The 19,824-nt window shown below is 61.1% G+C and overlaps 1 protein-coding gene across 7 annotated transcripts in view; it reads left to right on the top strand.

Moving 5' to 3' along the window:
• The window catches only part of LOC110256117 (multidrug and toxin extrusion protein 1-like), a 93,313-nt gene that overhangs the window by 56,485 nt on the left and 17,004 nt on the right, over positions 1–19,824 (top strand). For 2 of the 7 annotated variants that reach the window (XR_002337386.1, XM_021067946.1), the window contains exons 1-10: positions 603–1,214; positions 9,246–9,347; positions 10,810–10,878; positions 12,658–12,806; positions 13,757–13,799; positions 15,208–15,252; positions 18,205–18,302; positions 18,518–18,615; positions 18,726–18,839; positions 18,920–18,987. Coding sequence is in view for 6 of the 7 variants with exons in the window: in XM_021067946.1 (XP_020923605.1) it covers positions 1,077–1,214; positions 9,246–9,347; positions 10,810–10,878; positions 12,658–12,806; positions 13,757–13,799; positions 15,208–15,252; positions 18,205–18,302; positions 18,518–18,615; positions 18,726–18,839; positions 18,920–18,987 (924 nt within the window). In the remaining variant the exon portion in view is untranslated. Of the gene's footprint in view, positions 1–602; positions 1,215–1,359; positions 1,508–2,021; positions 2,747–6,600; positions 7,327–9,245; positions 9,348–10,809; positions 10,879–12,657; positions 12,807–13,756; positions 13,800–15,207; positions 15,253–18,204; positions 18,303–18,517; positions 18,616–18,725; positions 18,840–18,919; positions 18,988–19,824 lie in introns of those variants that run through there. The other 5 variants (XM_021067949.1, XM_021067948.1, XM_021067951.1 and 2 more) reach the window with 4 other exon arrangements.

The following is a 19,824-nucleotide window of genomic DNA, read 5'->3' as shown; positions in this document are numbered from 1 at the left end:
AGCGGGGAGAGCCTTATTATCTGTATTACAGGGTGGGAAAGATGGGGTGAGGGTTGGGGGAGGCCCTCCTGAACAAGCAAAGAGAAGCTGCCTAAGAGAAAGAATGGGTGAGGAGAAAACAGAGAATATGGGAGAGGAGGGCAGGGGAGGGAGCTGGACACTCGTGACCTGGTTTAAAGTCCCCGAAGCCAAGCTTGTGGGTTATGTGAGGCTCCCCAGATTTATGCCTTCCTGTTTCTTTGCTAATGCTGGGTCCCTTACAAGAGAAGGAACTTTGAGGGTTACTGAAATATTCCTTGCGCGGGTAACCCACCATTTGTTAGACAGATATTGGGCACCAGGCTGAGAGCACGGTGGTCCACCTGTACCGTCCCACTGAATCCTCACCACAGCGGGCGGGTGTAGATATGACTTCGAGTTTACAGGTGGGAAAGCTGAGACTCTAAGGGGCCAGCACGTTGCCCGCACTCTCGGAGGTGGGGGGGGGGTACGCGGCAGGTGTCTCGCACGTTTGCTGACCGCACACAGCCTCCTGTTCTCCCCATCGGGCTGATGGATAAACAACCCAAGATCAGCAACCGTGAACCGCCGCCCTTGGAAAAGCGGCCTTGCTGCTCCCTCCCGGGAGAGTCGACGTTCCTTCGTGGGAGAAGAGGGGTACACACATTCCGAGTCCGTCTCCAAGGCTGCGTGCGGGGCGCGCGCCCTCAGAGCCAAGGGGTGTGTCGGCGCCGGCCGGCCGTGCGCCCAGCCAGCGCCCTTGGCCGCAGGGCTTCCCCGCCGCACTTGCAGCCCCTGAGCCCCGGGGGGAGGCGCGGAGCCGACGAGCCCGGCGCCTAAGGCTCCGAGGACCCAGCCCCGCGACGCTTTCCGCCTCTTTCCAGAGCTTCGGGACTTTGCCTCCGAGGCCGGAGGTCAGCGGGCCTCGGCGAGCGGCGCGGGCGGCCCGGGCGCTGCGGCGGTGCCGCGGGGGCCCAAGGTCGCGGGCGGCGGGCGACCCGGGGCGGGGACTGGAGCGCGGAGGCCCTGCCTTCCACGCGGCCGCCTGCGCGCGCCCCGCCGCCGGCGCCCGGCACATGGAGGCGGCCGAGGAGACGTCCGCGCCCGGGCAGGGAGGCCCGGCGCCCGGCCCCGAGCGCCGCGCGCTTTGCAGCCTGCCGTCGGCCGCCCTCCGCCGGGAGCTGCGGGCGCTCCTGTTCCTGGCGGGCCCCGCGGTGAGTAGGGGACCTCGGCCGGGGGCCGGGGATCAGGGGGCGCAGAGCGGGCCGGCGGCGGGCAGGCGGGCGGGCGCGGGCCACGGTTCCCGGAGCCCGGAGGCGGGCGGTCCCTGAGCCTCCGCGTGCACAGCGGGCGCAGCTGGAGCGCAGGGACCGGCCACCTCCAGGCTCCCGCCCCGGCACCTTCTCCGGGTGACGGTTCCCGCGAAGCGGACAGAAGCCACCGGAAACGCAAAACCCTGGAAAACTTGAAAACACGGAAAAACTAGCAGTCGAGTCCCGGAGCTCAGGTCTGCGGAGTCGCTGGGGGCAGGAGGAGGGCGGTGGATGGCCTGTCTCAGATTCACATCCCCAGAACGGTTTCTTCGGAATTTTCTAGAGCCAGCCTGAGCACGAGGAAACCACGGGCATTCTGTCCCACGCTCCCCCCCCCTTTCTTTTTCTTTCTTTCTCTTTCTTTCTTTCTTTCTCTCTCTCTTTCTTTCTTTCTTTCTTTCTTTTTTTCTTTCTTTCTTTCTTTCTTTCTTTCTCCCTTCCTTTCTCCCTTCCTTTCTTTCTTTCTCTTTTTTTTTTTTTTTTTGGCTGTTTTAGGGCTGCGCTCCAGCACGGCCTATGGAGGTTCCCAGGCTAGGGGTCAAATTGGAGCTGTAGCTGCCAGCCTACACCGCAGCCACAGCAACACCAGATCCAAGCCGCGCCTGCGACCTACACCACAGCTCACGGCAACACCGGATCCTTAACCCACTGAGCAAGGCCAGGGATCGAACCCGGATCCTCATGGATCCTAGTCGGGTTCGTTAACAGCTGAGCCACGAAGGGAACGACCCCCCTCCCCCGACCCCATGATTGTGTTCAAAAGAGTTTTGATGTGGTTCTCTTTGGGGTGGAGGTTTTTGTCTTATCATTAGTTTAGGGCTCTTTCCGTGTTGTCTCTTCACAAGTAATGTGGGTTTTCAAAACCACAAGAACCACAAAATATATAATCCCTTCCCTGTTCTGCCAGTTGGGGTGCTTTTCGTGTCCACGGGATAGAAGGAGCCCTTTAGGTGAACGCGAGGAATCCGATGTGGTTTGAAGGCAAGAATAAGCCTTTGGGCACGGGAGGGTATTTTGCACCTGCAGAGGCCGAGGCTGGTGGGCATGACCGGGCATGGGGACCCTGCTGCCGTGGGACCCTGAGATGCCCTCTGTGCTGTGCACGGGCGCAAGGACAGGGCCAGGGACAAAGCAGTGGCATGAAGATCCGTGTCGCCGGAGCCGTCGGTGCCGTGCTCCTACCCACAAAGGAACACCTGGTTACGAATGTCACCGCGTGGGGCCCAGCTCCCTGCTGTGAGCTCACGGGGGGCGGTTAGGAAACAGCTGCGTGAACCTGAGTACTGAGGAGGCATGAACCTTGTCCAGCCTCTGCTCGTCCATCCACAAAACCAGGGTAATAAGACGTGCTTTGCCCAACGCGCTCCCGCAGAGCTGCTCTGAGAAAGACCTGCCAAGACTGCGCCGCTCTGCTGGAACCAAAGAATAAATGAGTAAGCCAGGCAGTGTTTTGAGACCCAGCCCCTCCCAGGGCAGGCCTCTTGTCCCTGCTGTCCCCCCGCCATCGCCTGGTCCCCTTGATGGAGGGGACCTTGTGGTCTCCAGGGGGACCACACGAGGCTGACAATGCCGCCCCCCCACCCTTTATGTGTGTATATGTGTGTCCATGTGTTAATTACGCGTGCAGCATAGATTCCTCCAGGAAAAACAGAGAACCAAGACAAACAAAGGAAAAGTGTCTGAGATAGTTTGAGATGGTCTGAGAGAGAACTGGGCAATGTTCTTTCCGGCCCTCTAAGGGCTCGTTCCGAGGGACCGCTTTACCCAGTGAGACTGGACAGCTGTGGCACCTGCTGAGTCTCTTGTGGGTTGTGCGGGGGCCGCCTCCTGCTTTGTCTCCATCTCTGTAACCCTCTGCTGTGGGTTTTCCGTTTCTGGGGGCACGAGGGAGAGGAAAGGTACCCTACATTGCCGGTGCGGTGGCCCCCGCTCTGCTCGCCAAGGCTCCACTGTCAGTTAGGGGCGTGATGCTCTGGGGTCTCGTCTCTGGGGCTTCGCCTTCCCACTCTCCCTTCCAAGCCTCTCATATTGACCCTGACCCCCTGGGGATCCGAGGGAGGCTTCAGGCTGAGGCCTTTGGACTTTCTCTCTCCCCGGGAGCTCGCCGTGAGGGCTGGAAAGCGAGATTAATGCCCAACAGGGAGGAAGGAAAGAAATGAGCCAAGCGCTTCTGCTCAGAGGCTGGGGCACATCCTCCCTGGACCAGCAGAAAGCTTAGCGGCCACTGTGCCTTCGCTGCAGTCATCTAGCCCCAGGCATTTCCATCTTGCGTCCTCTTTGTCGTTAGCATCTCTCGGCCAGACTGAACTGTCAGTCGTGAAAATAATCCCCAAGGGGGCCTGGGCTGAGCACTGCCTTGTGGAGGATGCAGGGAGGTGGGGATGCAGGGAGGTGGGGATGCAGGGAGGTGGGGATGCAGGGAGGTGGGGATACGGGGAAGGTGGGGATGCAGGGGAGGTGGGGATGCAGGGAGGTGGGGATGCAGGGGAGGTGGGGATGCAGGGGAGGTGGGGATGCAGGGGAGGTGGGGATGCGGGGGAGGTGGGGATGCAGGGAGGTGGGGATGCAGGGAGGTGGGGATGCAGGGAGGTGGGGATGCAGGGAGGTGGGGATGCAGGGAGGTGGGGATACGGGGAAGGTGGGGATGCAGGGGAGGTGGGGATGCAGGGGAGGTGGGGATGCAGGGGAGGTGGGGATGCAGGGGAGGTGGGGATGCAGGGGAGGTGGGGATGCGGGGGAGGTGGGGATGCAGGGAGGTGGGGATACGGGGGAGGTGGGGATGCGGGGGAGGTGGGGATGCGGGGGAGGTGGGGATGCAGGGAAGGTGGGGATGCAGGGGAGGTGGGGATGCAGGGAGGTGGGGATGCAGGGAGGTGGGGATGCAGGGAGGTGGGGATGCAGGGAGGTGGGGATGCAGGGAGGTGGGGATGCAGGGAGGTGGGGATGCAGGGAAGGTGGGGATGCAGGGAAGGTGGGGATACGGGGGAGGTGGGGATGCAGGGAGGTGGGGATGCAGGGAGGTGGGGATGCAGGGAGGTGGGGATGCAGGGAGGTGGGGATGCAGGGAAGGTGGGGATGCGGGGGAGGTGGGGATACGGGGGAGGTGGGGATGCAGGGAGGTGGGGATGCAGGGAGGTGGGGATGCAGGGAGGTGGGGATGCAGGGAAGGTGGGGATGCAGGGAAGGTGGGGATGCAGGGAGGTGGGGATGCGGGGGAGGTGGGGATACGGGGGAGGTGGGGATGCGGGGGAGGTGGGGATGCGGGGGAGGTGGGGATGCGGGGGAGGTGGGGATGCGGGGGAGGTGGGGATGCGGGGGAGGTGGGGATGCGGGGGAGGTGGGGATGCAGGGAGGTGGGGATGCAGGGAGGTGGGGATGCAGGGAGGTGGGGATGCAGGGAGGTGGGGATGCAGGGGAGGTGGGGATACGGGGGAGGTGGGGATGCAGGGAGGTGGGGATGCAGGGAGGTGGGGATGCAGGGAGGTGGGGATGCAGGGAGGTGGGGTTGCAGGGAGGTGGGGATGCAGGGAGGTGGGGATGCAGGGAGGTGGGGATGCAGGGAGGTGGGGATGCAGGGAGGTGGGGATGCAGGGAGGTGGGGATGCAGGGAGGTGGGGATGCAGGGAGGTGGGGATGCAGGGAGGTGGGGATGCAGGGAGGTGGGGATGCAGGGAGGTGGGGATGCAGGGGAGGTGGGGATGCAGGGGAGGTGGGGATGCAGGGGAGGTGGGGATGCGGGGGAGGTGGGGATGCGGGGGAGGTGGGGATGCGGGGGAGGTGGGGATGCGGGGGAGGTGGGGATGCGGGGAGGTGGGGATGCGGGGGAGGTGGGGATGCGGGGAGGTGGGGATGCGGGGGAGGTGGGATGCGGGGAGGTGGGGATGCGGGGAGGTGGGGATGCGGGGGAGGTGGGGATGCGGGGGAGGTGGGGATGCGGGGGAGGTGGGGATGCGGGGGAGGTGGGGATGCGGGGGAGGTGGGGATGCGGGGGAGGTGGGGATGCGGGGGAGGTGGGGATGCGGGGGAGGTGGGGATGCGGGGGAGGTGGGGATGCGGGGAGGTGGGGATGCAGGGGAGGTGGGGATGCAGGGGAGGTGGGGATGCAGGGGAGGTGGGGATACGGGGGAGGTGGGGATGCAGGGGAGGTGGGGATACGGGGGAGGTGGGGATACGGGGGAGGTGGCGGAGCCTGGGCGAGGACAGGGGCCCTTATTTCCATTTTGGAGAAGGGAGTGCCTGGAACCCGGAGAGAGCGTGGGGACTTCAGGACTGCCGGGAGAGACCAGCCAGGTGAAGGGTTTCTGGCGAGACTGGTCCCCTGCATTCGGGATGCACATCCTGCCGGCTGATGGTCTGACGTTCATCCTGTAGGCAGCAGGAGATAATTACCAGGCAGCGCTTAGTGACATTATATAGGATTTGGTTGCTCGAGGCAGAGTCTGGGCAGAAAGTGACAGGGCCTGAAAGGAGGGGACAGTCCATCTGGGAGGCGATTCACAGGGCGGTGGATGTGAGGCCGAGGGGTATTCAGGGATGGGGCCAGTGGGCAGGGGAGACCTGGGTGGGCGTGGGTGTGGTCCCGGCCCCCCCGCCTCCTCCCCCGACTGCCTCTGTGGCCCCCTCTCCGCAGCCCACTGCCTGCTCCCAGCCCCCAGCTGGCTTCTCCTCTCTCCAGTCCGGCTGCCAAAACGCCCCGCGTGGAGCCACCAGACGCCCCTATCAAATGAGCTGTCACTGCCTTTCCCGGTCCTGTGAGGCCCTAGAGTTTGGCCCCTGCCCCCCACCCCCACCCCCCCACCTCGTTCTCTGTTCCTTCTGCCTGGAACGTTCTCCCAGATGGACAGGCCGCTTTGTCTTCACCCCCCTGTTCGCCGTCAGGTTCCAGCGGACCTGCATTTCCTCCAGAACCTTCTGTGACACCTCAGCTTGCTGTCACAGCCCCTGTGTCCTTCGTAAGGCCCATCCCGTGCGACCAGCTGTGTGGTTTCGTGACCATCTCTCCTGCGGCGCTGTGCGCTTCCTGGGGCGGGGATGACCACGTGTGTTCGTCTTGCCATGTCTGTACCCCCGTGCTTGGCGTGGACTCTGTGCCCACAGACGCTGGTGGTTCTGGGCGGAGAGTCAGGTGGTGGGTCCTAGCTGCACCCACGAACTAGCTGCATGCCTCAGGGCCGGCTGTTCAGCCTGCTCGCCGGTCCTTGTCCTGGGCTTGTGCCTCTGATGACCTGGCAGCCCTGCCAGTGCTGGCCTTCCCGCATCCCTGGGACTGCGGGTGGGTGGGCCCCTTGGGAACTGAGTCCGTATAGCACAGCGGGGTGGGGGGGCACCCCTTGCCCCTCTGGCATCTGGCTCCGGAGAGCACCCTTCCAAAGCTGCCCCGGGGTAAGACTTTAGTTCATGGTTGCGTGGCCAAACGTGAGCAGGGCGTCTGTGACCAGAGGAAGAGACAGGTGCGCAGTCCGCCTGGCTGCCCCTCTGGCCCCCTTGACTCCCTCTGAGCCCCCGACAGCGGCCCTTGAAATGCAGGGGGAGCAGACCTGCGTGCCGATGGGTTAATTCTCCGGGCACAGTGGCAGGTGTGGATGGGATGGTGCTGAACGGTCTGGTCTGTGACGCTGCCTCTTGATTGGGTGTGTGTTTTGGGGGGATATGTTGAAAGACAGATCTACAGCCGCTCTGCAACCCCCATCCATCTCTTGAGATGGGGGCGGGCAGCATGCTGAATGACGACACCCCCAGGTGACCCTCAGGTGCCTCCCCCTCCAACCCCCAGAGGCCTGAAACCAGGACCCGAGAACAAGTGTGTGGTGAGCAAACATGAGCCCTGGGCCGGGTTCCCCAAGACGGGGCTCAGGAAGGACTATGTCTGGCAGCAACGGAGAAGAAAAACCCAACTCAGCCAGACTTCCTGGCTTCTGATCTGAGGGAGCTTGCTCTTTGCACCCTTGCACGGGGCACTCGCCCTGAGAAAATGCCCGTCTCCACCCAAGTCAGAGGATGTTCCCTGCAGCAGGTGTGTAAAAGCAAGACCTGGGAAATGGCCCAGAGGCCTGGCCGTGCCGGACGGGAACAAAAGCCGCCGTCAGGTGGCCCCCTGGGGGACAGGGGCTGAGTTCTGGACGTATGGGTTGCACGGAGGTGGGGAGAACAGGTCCACAACAGCAGTTTGCAGTTGTCTTTGCATGTAGAGGCTTAAAAACAACCTGGGGCGGGAGTTCCCGTTCGTGGCGAAGCGGAAACGAATCAGACTAGGAACCATGAGGTTGAGGGTTCGATCCCCGGCCCCGCTCAGTGGGTTAAGGATCCGGTGTTGCTGCGGCTGTGGTGTAGGCCAGCGGCTGCAGTTCTGATTCGATCCCGAGCCTGGGAGCTTCCATATACCTTGGTGTGGCCCTAAAAAAGAAAACAAACAAACAAAAAACCCTCCCAAAACCAAAAACCAAACAACAACCTGGAACAATTTGAAAATATGCTGAGTTTACCCACTAAGGGCCCCGCGACCTTTAAAGTGATATATTTCACAAAGAGACGCCAATTCCACTCAATGAAACCACAGAATATCTGCCAGGTGGTAACAGTACCTAAATTGTGGCCGGTCCTGGGTTCAGGCCTACGGGGAGCGCCGGGTGGGGGGGCACCGCTCTGGCTTTGGGTTCTACAGCACTGGGTGGTTCACACCAAAAGCTTTTTCTTAACACCCTGACCCCCAGCTTGTCTTTGTCCCCCATCTTCTGCCTTTTGTTCTGGGGAGTTTTTTCTCTGGGAAGCGAGTGGGGAGGGCAGAAGGCCCCCGGGGCACAGCGGGAGGTTGATAAGGAGAGGTATGCACCCCCCCTCCCCAGCCCCACGGGTAGGAGCGGGTCTTCCAGGGTTTGAAGATCTGGGCCCAGCAGCAGCCGCCTCTTCCCAGATGCAGTGGGAGGAAGCGGGCAGTCACCTGAACTGCCCTGGGCAGGGCCAGATCTGGTCCCCATGTGGCGATTTGGGGTGACTGCTGCGTGGGCAGGTGCGGGGTGGCCGGTGGTGGTGGCATGAGGACCCCTGGGAGCCTCTCTGGGCTCAGAGCAGAGGCGCCTGCCCTGGGGGACTGAGAGGCAGCAGTGCCCGCTGGACCCTAGCGGTCAGCTTTGAACGGGGCTCGTGGGGCGGACTGGCATCCTTGGGCCTCGATTCTGTCTCCCGGGCAGGGGGGGTGGTCAGAGTCAGATGAGTCCCCTCTTGGGCCACAGAGGCTCCCAGGAGAGAGGGACTTTCGCAGGAGGTTCTGGGGGCCCCCCTGCCCCTAGCCCACAGACTGTGGGAGGTCCTTTTAAATGAACCTAAGGCAGCAAGATACGGGCCTAAAGCTGAAGCTCCAAGGTCCTGGAAAGTGAGCGAGATTGGCTCAGGGTTCCAGAAGCTGCATTTGCCCACATGTCTGAGGCCTCACCGAATCCAAGCATCCAGGCTGCTTGGCCTCACCCCAGAGCCTGCAAGCCCCCCGGTCCCCCGGCCTCGCGACCACGTGCCCTCCGTTCCGCCTCCGTTCCCCCTCGCTCTGGACGGTCTTGCTGGCTGTCGAGGCTGTGTTCCGCCGCCTTCAGCCGGGATCTCCGAGCTCGGGGTCCTTCCCCGGAGGCGGCAGTTTCAGAGGAAATACACACGCAGTCTGTGGCTGAGACTCTAGAGTGGAAAAGAAATTTCCAAGGCCAGCAGGGTCTTAGAGACGTGATTCTGCTGGCGGCAGCCAAGGAACTCAAGTCGTTTTCAAGAAGCGCCCTCAGAAACAGCTCCTTGCCTACAGGAGTCGGGAGAGGCTCAGGAGGGGCGGGTTCCTCTCTCTCCTCTCCGGGGGGCTGACTCGGGGAGGGTGGGGGGTGCCTGGGACCCCCACCCCCCACCCCCATAGTGTTGGCCCTCGCCTGCAGCTTCTGGTTTCCTGTCTCTTCCCAGTTCCTGGCCCAGCTGATGGTTTTTCTCATCAGTTTCGTGAGCTCCGTGTTCTGTGGGCACCTGGGGAAGCTGGAATTGGACGCGGTCACGCTGGCGATTGCGGTACGTGTGGGGCTTTCTGGCTCCAAGGTGGGAGGCCCGCCTGCCTGTCCGTTTGCTCTTTTGCTGTCACCCCGTCACCCCCACTTAGGGGCTTCACATAAGACAAACATCTTAGCAGTGCTGAGGTCGGAGCGGGGCTTCGCTGGGCTGAGATCCAGGTGTGGGCAGAGCTGCCACCTTATGTCATCTGTAGCCTAAGTTTCCCTGGCCAGGTGGACTGGCAGTGCCCAGGTGCCAGGGTCCGGAGTTGGGGGACATCTGGAGGGCCGGGGTTCTGCCTGCAACACCAGCTGATTTGTCACTCATGGAGCTCTGGCTCCCGCCCTCCGCCCCTTTCTGGGAGGCAGGCATCGCGAGGGGGCTGAGGTCTGATCTCACCAGGAGGAGCCCTGACACACACACACACACACCTCCCCAGTGTGTCTGCCGCCCTGAGATGCAACTGGAAGAGGAAACCCTGGTCCTGGCGTCCAAACCCAAGGTCAGGAGGGACCCCCACGTCCCCTCTGCTCTCCAGATGTGGCCCCACCACCCGAGAGAGCGGTCTCTGACCTTGGCTGGGGTTGGCCGGCCAGAGGGCCCTGCCAGCTTGTTTGGTTCAGCCAGCTGGGTGTTTCTAGGGGAGGGAGTTCGATGGCTTTCTGCGGGTGGGGGTCCCTTCCTGGGCCTCCCTGAGACCCCCGGGAGGCGCACGTCTGCCTCACCCGCCCGGTCCCTCAGGCCTTTGGGTTTACCACCTGTGAGCCAGGCAAGACCGCGCCGAAGCAGTCCCCAGGTATCCACAGATGGTGTCGCTTTCAGGGCAGCATGGACAAGCTGGGTGTCACTACCCCATTTGGTTCTGATGTTTGGGAATTTGGAGGGGACTCGGCAAGCCTCCCGCAGATCCTCTTGGCCAAGGAGGTGCAGGGAAGCTGGTGCGCGTGGGCTGGGCCGGCCTTGGCCATGGTCCCTGGGGGAGGCGGCAGGTGGGGGCAGGCGGAGCGCCAGCTGTCCTGTCTTGCCACTTCTTGCTTTGGGGGTGCTGCCGGGGGCCCCAGGGCTTTGCTGTTGACCCTGAAAGGCCTCGGGCAGCAGCCTTGACCCTGAGACTTGCCTCTGTGCTCCCAGAGTCCTCAGGACATGATCTGGGTGGTGCTCGGTCTCTGGCAGGTGGACCTACCGGGACTCCTCTGTGCCATCCGCAGTCCCCTTGAGAAGGACTCACGTTCCTCTGAAACCAGGAGCAAAAGCCCAAAGGCTTAAGAGAGAAGAAGGCGGTTGATAACCCCTGGCTTGGCATGTCCATTTCTCTCTGCACCTGCCTGCCCTCAAATTTGGGGTCCGAGGGGTCTGTCTGCACAGGGGCCCCAGGCAGATGGCAGGGCGGACGCGCTGGCCGCACCCGGGCTCCGATCGGGGCGGACCGAGAGCTGCCTCCCGCCTCCGCTGACTGTCCGGCCCTCCCTGTGCTTGTTTCCAGGTGATCAACGTTACGGGTGTCTCCGTGGGGTTTGGCTTGTCCTCTGCTTGTGACACCCTCATCTCCCAGGTAAATGGAAGCCCCGGGTCCCCTTGCTGTGACCTCTGGAGCTGGAGGAACCCCCAGGGGGGCAAAGGGCGGGGCCCCCCAGGCAAACCCTGCCGCATTCCAGCTCTCCGCTGTCCCTTTGAAGTGTGGCTGCAGAGGCTTTATCTGCACTGCTGCCTTAAGCCACATTTTCACAAGGGGACGTTTTGTAAAAGTCGCTTTTATCGCTTTCCGCCTCTGAGCTTGGTATCCTCCAGGGGTCCTCAGTCGTGAAGCGGGGGAACGTGGAATCACCAGGTCTGGGCGGGGGAGGGCGAGGTCTCCCGCTACAGCTCCTTTCAAGCTCCCGAAGAGGTCACTGAGCAGGGAGCTGGGGAGAGATGGGCACCGTGGGCTCACAAGCAGTGGGTGCTGGCCCCGGCCCCCCACGGGCTGTTCCCCACGGCTCTGCATAGTAGGTCTGGGGTGGGGCCCAAGACGCGGCTTTTCTAATAGGGGTCCAGGGGCTGCAACCTGTCTGCACGTTAGGATCACATGGACACTGGAAGCTCTTACCAATTATTGGTGCCTGGAATCCAGACTTACCTTTACTGAGCTCCCGGCATCAGTGATTTTAAAATGTTCCCCCCATGCAACAACCATTTATGATGATAACGCTCCAGAAGACGGACACAGAAGGAGCCTACCTCGACACAATAACAGCCATGTATGGCACACCCACAGCTAACATCACACTCGGTGGTGAAAACCAGAAAGCATTTCCTCTACGATCAGGAATCAGACAGGGATGTCTACTCTCGCCAGTCTTCTTCAACATAGTCTTGAGTTTTAGCCACAGCAATCAGACAAGAAAAAGAAATAAAAGGAATCCGAATTGGGAAGGAAGAAGTGAAATTGTTACGCTTTGCAAACAACATGAACTATACATAGAAAATCCTGGAGTTCCCATCATGGCTCAGTGGTTAACGAATCTGACTAGGAACCATGAAGTTTCGGGTTTGATCCCCAGCCTTGCTCAGTGGGTTAAAGGTCCGGCGTTGCCGTGAGCTGTGGTGTAGGTCGCAGACACGGCTCAGATCCAGATCCCGCATTGCTGTGGTTCTGGTGTGGGCCGGTGGCTACAGCTCCCTTTCGACCCCTAGCTTGGGAACCTCCATATGCTGCAAGTGTGGCCCTAGAAAAGACAGAAAGACAAAAAAAGAAAAAAGAAAAAGAAGAAAGAAAATCCTGAAGGTGCCACCAGGAAACTGCTAGAACTCGTCTGGTAAAGCTGTTGGATACAAAATTAATACACAGAAGCGGGTTGCATTCTGTACACTGAGGATGACATATCAGAAAGAGAAATTAAATGTTCCCTAGGGAGTTCCCCTTGTGGCTCAGCAGTAATGAGCCCAACTGGTATCCACGAAGACACGGGTTTGATCCCTGGCCTCACTCAGTGGGTTAAGGATCCGGTGTTGCCAAGAGCTGTGGCGTCGGTTGCAGACGCAGCTGGGATGTGGTGTGGCTTCGGCTGTGGCGTAGGCCAGCAGCGGCAGCTCTGATTCACCCTCTAGCCTGGGGACCTCCATATGCTGGTGGTAGAAAGAGACCAAAAGAAAAAAAAAAAAAAGGTGTTGGTTTCCTCCAAGGTGCGGCCCTAAAATAAAATAAAAGTTCCCTCAGTGATTTTAATGTGCAGCCAAGTTCGAGAACCGCTGGAATCTGAAGAATGAGGTTATCCGCCTCGTTATGAGGCGCGGTTGAAGGTGGGGCGGCTGCCCTCCTGTGCTGACAGGTGTGTTTTGGCTGTGCCCGCAGACATATGGCAGCCCCAACAAGAAGCACGTGGGGGTCATCCTGCAGCGGGGCGCCCTGGTCCTGCTGCTGTGCTGCCTCCCCTGCTGGGCGCTCTTCCTCAACACCGAGCACATCCTGCTGCTCTTCAGGCAGGACCCGGCCGTGTCCAGGTACCTGCGGGGACCCTGGGGAGGGAGCCCCCGGGGAGCCCCCCCCCCTCGGGCCGGTAGTCTCCGGGTCCCAAGCGCAGCCCCTCTGGGGGCCTCGGGGGGCCGGTTTGGGGTCCCCCACCCAGCCTGCTGCTCTTCAGGCCAGGGACAAGGCTGTACCTGTGGTGGGGGGATCAGCTGTCCTCAGCTGACTTTCCGCATTTGGCCCCTGGCATCTCGACCTGCCCCCACCTGGGTGACATCCAGCCAAAACAGCTTTGGGTGAAATAAGAGTTGCACACCCCTCCGTGTGCGACAGTAGTTTGTGGTGTGTGTTCCTGGTTTTGTGGTTCTTGTCCCTGGCGGATATAAACAGCACCTGGCTGCTTTTAAAGCCCACCCCCGGCGTGGTTCCCCCACCCCCACCCCACCCAGCATTCTGGTTTCGTTGGCCTGGGGTGCGGCCTGGGCATCTGTGTTGTCACACCTCCCCTGGGTGAGTCTGCAGGTGCTGCCGGGTTTGCGACCTGATGGTTTAGTTGCTAAAGACCTTTAGGTCCTGGGGCTGGACCCGTGGCTCTGAATCCAGCGGTGGGGGGCGGCGGGTAGAGGGGGGGGAGAGTTGAAAGGCAGGAGACCTTTCTGGATGTCAGAACTGGTGTTGGGCGTTGCTGCTGGTAGACACCCAGGCTGCTTCGAGACATCTCTGGACGCACAGGCTGGCTCCCTTGGCGAGAATTACCCAGCAGTGCCGAGTCTGAACCCACTGTCCTGGATCTAAAGACTCGGAGGAACCGAGCAGGGCCCCCGGGGTTGTGAGGGGCCCGGCTCTGTGTCAGTGTTCCCGTGGCTCCAGCACGTGACGCCCAGGAATTGAGGGCGAGCCAAGAACGAGGAGGCGGTGTTGGTGCCCGCTGCCCTCGCTGCCCTTGAGGGAGGCCTCTGACGCGGTTTTTCCCTCCGTCGCCCAGGCTCACCCAGAGCTACGTGACCACCTTCATCCCGGCTCTTCCTGTAAGTTTCTGGGGGAAGGGGGTCCCCCCTCGAGGTCCCAGGTAACAGGCAGCTGAGCTGCTGGGCTCAGCCCTGGGAGCCCCACGTGGTGCCAGCTCCTCCCAGGGATCGAAGTGTGAATTCTGCCCAGAAGGACACAAACACTCATCCCTAGAGAAACACCAGGGGCAGGGCGACCCCAGAGGCCGCTGTCCCCAGCTCCTGAGCTGGGAGCCCCAGGCTCACGCACGGTGGGGAGTCAGACCTTTTCTGCAGAGGCGTCAGTTCCTCCCAGCCCGGAACCCCGAGGGCCCCTCGGAACCCCGAGACTCCTGCTTGCTGAATGTGACACTGGTACCCCGTGCCTGTGCCCACCTGGGCAGTGGCCAATCAGAGCTACCTTTATTCAGATAAGCAGTGTAGCCGGGTGAGTCTGGGCTGCTGTCACGAAATGCCACGGGCCAGGTGCTTAAACATCGGTAACCTGGTTCCTCGCGGTTTTGGGAACTGATAGGTCCCAGATCAAGGCGTGGGTTTCTAGGAGTTCCCATCGTGGCTCAGCAGGTTAAGAACCTGACTAGTACCCAGGAGGATGTGGGTTCCATCCCTGGCCCCCACTCAGTGGATTAAGGATCCGGCGTTGCCACAAACTGCACCATAGGTTACAGATGCAGCCTGGATCGTGCGTTGCTGTGGCTGTGGTGTAGGCCGGCAGCTGCAGCTCCCATTCAGCCCTTAGCCTGGAAACTTCCACATGCTGGAGGTGAAAAGAGAAAAAAACAAAGGGGTGTTGGCTTCCTCCGAGGCCGCTCTGCTTGGCCTGCAGACGCTGCTGTCCTGCTGACTCTCCCCGTGGTGCCCACCCTCCCCGTGGACCTGTGCCCTTGGCATGTCCTCCTAGGACACCAGCCCTAGTGGATGAGGGCCCAGCCTGGTGGCCCCTGTTCAATGTCATCACCTCTTTAAAGTGTGTCTCCAAATACAGCCACACTGGGCGTTCGGGCTTCAGCACGTGCCTCGGAAGGGGTTACAGCTTAGCTCTTAAAAGTGGCCGTCTGTAACAAAATGCCACAAAATTGGCTTTGTGGTCTCTAAAATATCCTTTAAGAGGTAGCGTTCTTGAATCAGTCCACCGAATAAGACTATAGCCCAGTTGATAAAAGGGGGTGCCCCCAAGAGTTTGTGCAGGGGCCCCCTTTGCAGCCCTCCTCCCCGCCCCCCACCCCAAGAGTCCGGGCCAGATGCGCAAGGAAGCTGCCCTTCTCCGGACCCCGGGGATGCTAGGACCCTGTGGGTCCGCAAGAGGGGTGTTGAGAGACGGCCCCCCTCTGGCGCTCTGGGGGTGCAGGGGGGAGCAGAGGCGGCCAGGCCCGGGCCCCCAGCCCTCGGCTGCACGGCCCGAGCTGCCCTCTGTCTCTCTCTCTTGCAGGCGACCTTCCTGTACACTTTACAAGTGAAGTACCTGCTCAACCAGGTAATGCTAGACCCCCTTTTCTTTAAGGGGTAACGGCGTCTCCACCTTTGGGGGCGCCGGCAGACCGTGGGCGGCGGGGGAGCCACAGAGATGCATGGCCCGGAGTGGTGCATGCCGGACTGGTGTCGGGGAAAGGACGCGTTATCGTTGGCTCCGGAAAATTCATATCCGATTCCCGCTTGGAAATATTCTCATTGGCGGGAGGGGGCCGTTGCTCTTGGCCCTGTTCTGCCATCCAGCCGGCCAACCTCTCAGCTCAGGTCCCCTTTCCGCAGTGGGGACGTGCAAGCCCCCCTGGGATGATGGGACCCCAGGTCGTCAGGACCCTACATAGGTGACTGACAGCTGTGACCAGAGGCTGGGGGGCGGCTGCCCGGCTCGGGAGGAAGGGATTCACGAGGATAGCGTGTGTGGGGCTGTACGCTTGCTTGCAGGTGGAGCCCAGGGAAATAGGGTGCCAGGCGGGGGCTCCCGGCCACAGGGGCAGGCTCTCCAGGGCACCTGTGGTGGGGATGGGGCCAGGAGAGAAAGGGAAGCGTCCTACCTGTTGGACGGTCTTAAAATTAAGATACTGCCCTCGTCACAGAAAGACGTTTCAAATCTTTATTGGTGTTCAGAACTATATGCTTGAAATGCCCATGAAGAGCTGGAAAACAGGGAGTTCCCTGGTGGCTCAGCGGGTTCAGGTCTGGCATTGTCACTGCTGTGGCTTGGGTCAGTGCAGTGGCGCGGGTTCAATCCCTGACCCAGGAACTTCTGCATGCTGCAGGCGTGGCCAAAAAAAAAAAAAAAAAAAGAGAGAGAGAGACAAAAAAGTAAAACAAGGAGGTGGTGATCCGTTTGTGGGTGCCCCGGGCTGTCTCCTGAGAGTCCGTGACTTCGTTTGAGGTCCTTTGCTCTGACTCTCAGCCCCCAGCAAACATGAGCACCCCTCCCCGCGGGCTCCTGAGCCATCTAGTGAGGGGGTGGCTGGAGAATCGCGCCTTCAAGACCCCGAGAAGGAGGGGCTATGAGCTGAGGGTAAGGGGGTGTGACCTGGGCTGTGGGGGACACAGAGGGGGCTCCTGGAGGGGGAGGGGGGCCAAGCAGATGCAGGAAAGGAGGAAAAGACGGAGCCACAGACGGCGGGGTGTGAGGGACAGGCTGCGGGGGCCCCGGGGGCAGAGAATGCGGGGCAGTGAGGTGCAGGCCCATGAGGCCCAGGGGGACGTGCACACCCGGCCTAGGGGTCCCAGCTGCACCCCCTCCTCATTCTCGCTCCTGTTCCTCCTCTGCTTTACCTCGGGCGGGATCTTCCCCGGTCCTGCAGCCAGGCCCACAAGGGCCATCCCTAAAGGCACATCAGGAAATGCACTGCATTCCCTTGTGGTCACGCCCTCCTCCCGCGCCTGAGCCCAAGACCACAGGCCCCGGGCAGACAGGGCTGCAGGACAGGGCGGGGGCTCAGGGGAGCGTGGGTCTCCTGAGCTCTGAAGTGTAGGGTTCAGGTCAGAGCAGAGCAGGTGAGACTCAGGGGCCATCACCTGCCTGCCCTGCAGACGGACCCGAGCCCACCCTCCCCGCTGATGGCAGAGCTGGCAACGCTTCAAGGCTCGGCCCCTGCCTGGGAAATCCAGGCTGCCTTTTTGTGTGAAAGTGGCCTCACCCCCTGGGCAAGAGTGGATGTTTTATTTGGCCTGATGTGATTTCAAATAGCAAAGTTTCAAGCAGTCCATGAGTTTGGAAAACCAGCTTCTCAGAGTAGTCATTGGTAGCCAAAAAAAAAAAAAAAAAAAAAAAAAAAAAGAGAGACATAGTTGGAGTTCCCATTGAGGCTCAGTGGGTTAAGAACCCAGCGTAGTCTCCGCGAGCATGTGGGCCTCGCTGAGTGGATTAAGGAGCCGGTGTCGCCATGAGCTGCGGTGTAGGTCGCAGATGCAGCTTGGATCCAGTGTTGCTGTGGCTGTGGTATGGGTTCCGATTTGACCCCTAGGCTGGAGACTTCCATATGTCACAGGTGCAGCGGTAAAAAGAAAAAAAAAATTGGGGTACAGTGGGTGTAACAATATTCCATGAGTTCCAGGCATGCAACGTAGTGACAATATTTAAAGTTGTACTCCAGGTATAGTTACTATAAAATACTGGCTGCATTCCCTGTGCTATTCGGAATATCCTTGTAGCTTATTTATTTCCTGCATAGGAGTTTGTACCCCTCAGTTGCCCCCCCAACCCCCCCTTCCCTACTGGTAACCACTAGTTTGGTCTCTATGTCCGTGTGTCTGTTTGGGTTTTGGAAATAAGTTCATTTGTCCTGTTTTTAGATTCCACGTATAAGAGATACCGTAGTATGTTTGTCTTTCTCTGACTTAATTCACTTAGTATAACTGAGTCACTTACACTTAAGGGCTGAGTATGCTCAGCCCTCCAAGTCTATCCGTGTTGCTGCAAATGGCAAGATTTCACTGTTCGCTGACGACTGAGTCGTATTCCCTTGTCAGGCACCACATCTTCCGTGTCCACTCACCTGTTAAGGTGACGCCTTGCAGGGACGTGTCCTCACCCGGGAGAAGTGGTGCTTCTTCACTCAGCATCAGCGCTGGCTTCATCGGAGTGTGTTTTTCTATCTGGACGACCGAGGGACAGATTTTTAGCCCCTGGTCTGATGTCATTCCACTCTCAGCTTTTAAGTCTCCGTCCGAGATGAGGGAGGCCAAGACGGGGTCCACCCACACCCCAGGTCATAGGGTCCCGACCTTCGGCGTTGGTGCTGCTGGAGGGGGAGGGAACCCATCCCGCTGTGTGGTCCCGGCGGGCAGCAAGCTCCTGTGCCCAAGCATCTCTCTTCGTCCCCCAGAACCCCCACATCGCGGGCGACACAGGAGGGCCGGGCAGGGCGGTAGGAGCGTGTGGGGCAGGTTGGGGTGGAAGTCGGCGGCCCTGCCCGCGGGTCCCCAGCGCGGCCTCTCCCTTCAGGGCATCGTCCTGCCCCAGATTGTGACTGGAGTCGTAGCCAACCTGGTCAACGCACTCGCCAACTACCTGTTTCTCTATCCGCTGCACCTTGGGGTGATGTGAGTCTGGGGACAGGGGGCAGGGTGGCCTCACGTGGCTTCTCGGGGGGCGGGGGGCAGGGTGTCCACGCGGGGTGCCCCCTCTGGGCCTCTCTGGCTGCCGCAGCGGGGATGCTCTCTGGGTGGAGGTCCCCGCGGGGCCCGCCGCGTCGCTGGCAGGGCTGGGACAGGCTGGGGCCGGGCCCCTCTCACCAGGACCGCCCTCTCCTCCCCAGGGGCTCGGCGCTGGCAAATACGGTTTCCCAGTTCGCCCTGGCTCTGCTGCTCTTTCTCTACATCGTGGTGAAGAAGCTGCACCGCGACACCTGGGGAGGTAAAGGCTGCGTCCCCCCCCACCGCGTGCCCCTCCCCCCCCCCCCTGCGCCCGGGGCTGGACGGGGCTTTAGTCTCGGCTGGAGCGCCCGTGTCTGTGTCCGCCCGCAGGGTGGTCCTGGGAGTGCCTGCAGGACTGGGCCTCCTTCTTCTCGCTGGCCGTCCCCAGCATGCTCATGCTGTGCATCGAGTGGTGGGCCTACGAGATCGGGAGCTTCCTGAGCGGTCAGTGTGGCCACGGCCGTGGGGGGCCGGCGGGGCGGGGCCTGGCCGGGAGCACGGCGTCAGCGGTCCCTGTCCCGCAGGTACCCTGGGCATGGTGGAGCTGGGAGCCCAGTCCGTCGTGTACGAGCTGGCTGTCATCGTGTACATGGTGAGCGTCTGGGCCGGTCCCGGGGGCGGGTCTTCCCTCGGGGAGTCCCGAGCGAGGGTGTTCGGAGCGGCGGCCGCTGGTGGAACCATTGAGCCGGGGGTGCGTGGCGCGGAGGTTCCCTCTGGCGTGGGCCTGGCGGGGTCTAGGTGAGGCTCCGGGTGGCTCGGTCATGGCTGGTCCTCTGACTCCTAACACGGATCAGGTCTGAAGGGTTTGATTTGACTGCCGGACGTGCGGTTGTCGCAGCACAGATGCCGTGGGGACAGGTGGCGGCGCTGGGTGCGGGCCGGCAGGGCCAAGCGCCCGTGTCTCCCTGAGTCCACTCCCAGGATAGTCCATTCTCCTGAGATGCGGCTGAAAAGTGGGGGCACCACTCCTAGGTTAGACCCAAAGAAAGGAGAGTGGAGGCTCGAGCCGGTGTTTGTACGAAAGTTCCTAGGGGCGCTGTTCACAGCCACAGGAATGCAGAAGTGCCCAGGTGCCCACAGGGGTGCCAGTGCGGGCTCTGCACCCGGTGGGTGCCATGATGCCCTGGAGAAGGACCCTGGTCTCTGGACGCTTTCCTCTGTCTTTGTTGTATTGAAAACACCCGCTGACCTTCAGAAGGGTGTTCTGCTCCACCAGTGCCACTTTAGCAGCATAGCAGGGAGGTGGGGACAGAGAGGAGATGCAGGGTGGCAAGGACCGAGGCCCACATTTGTTTGTTGGTAGGATTTCCTCCCCGCCCCAGACTGGTTATATCTGAAAAGTACATAGAATAATGCATTTCCTGTTTCCTTGAAAATCACTCCCCTAAGCACCTATGCTTTTCGTTTTTTTCTCTTTTCTGCAGAAATT

The sequence above is a fragment of the Sus scrofa genome, chromosome 12 (assembly GCF_000003025.6).
Source record: "Sus scrofa isolate TJ Tabasco breed Duroc chromosome 12, Sscrofa11.1, whole genome shotgun sequence".
Taxonomy (NCBI): Eukaryota; Metazoa; Chordata; class Mammalia; order Artiodactyla; family Suidae; genus Sus; species Sus scrofa.
This window is presented reverse-complemented; position numbering and strand designations above follow the sequence as displayed.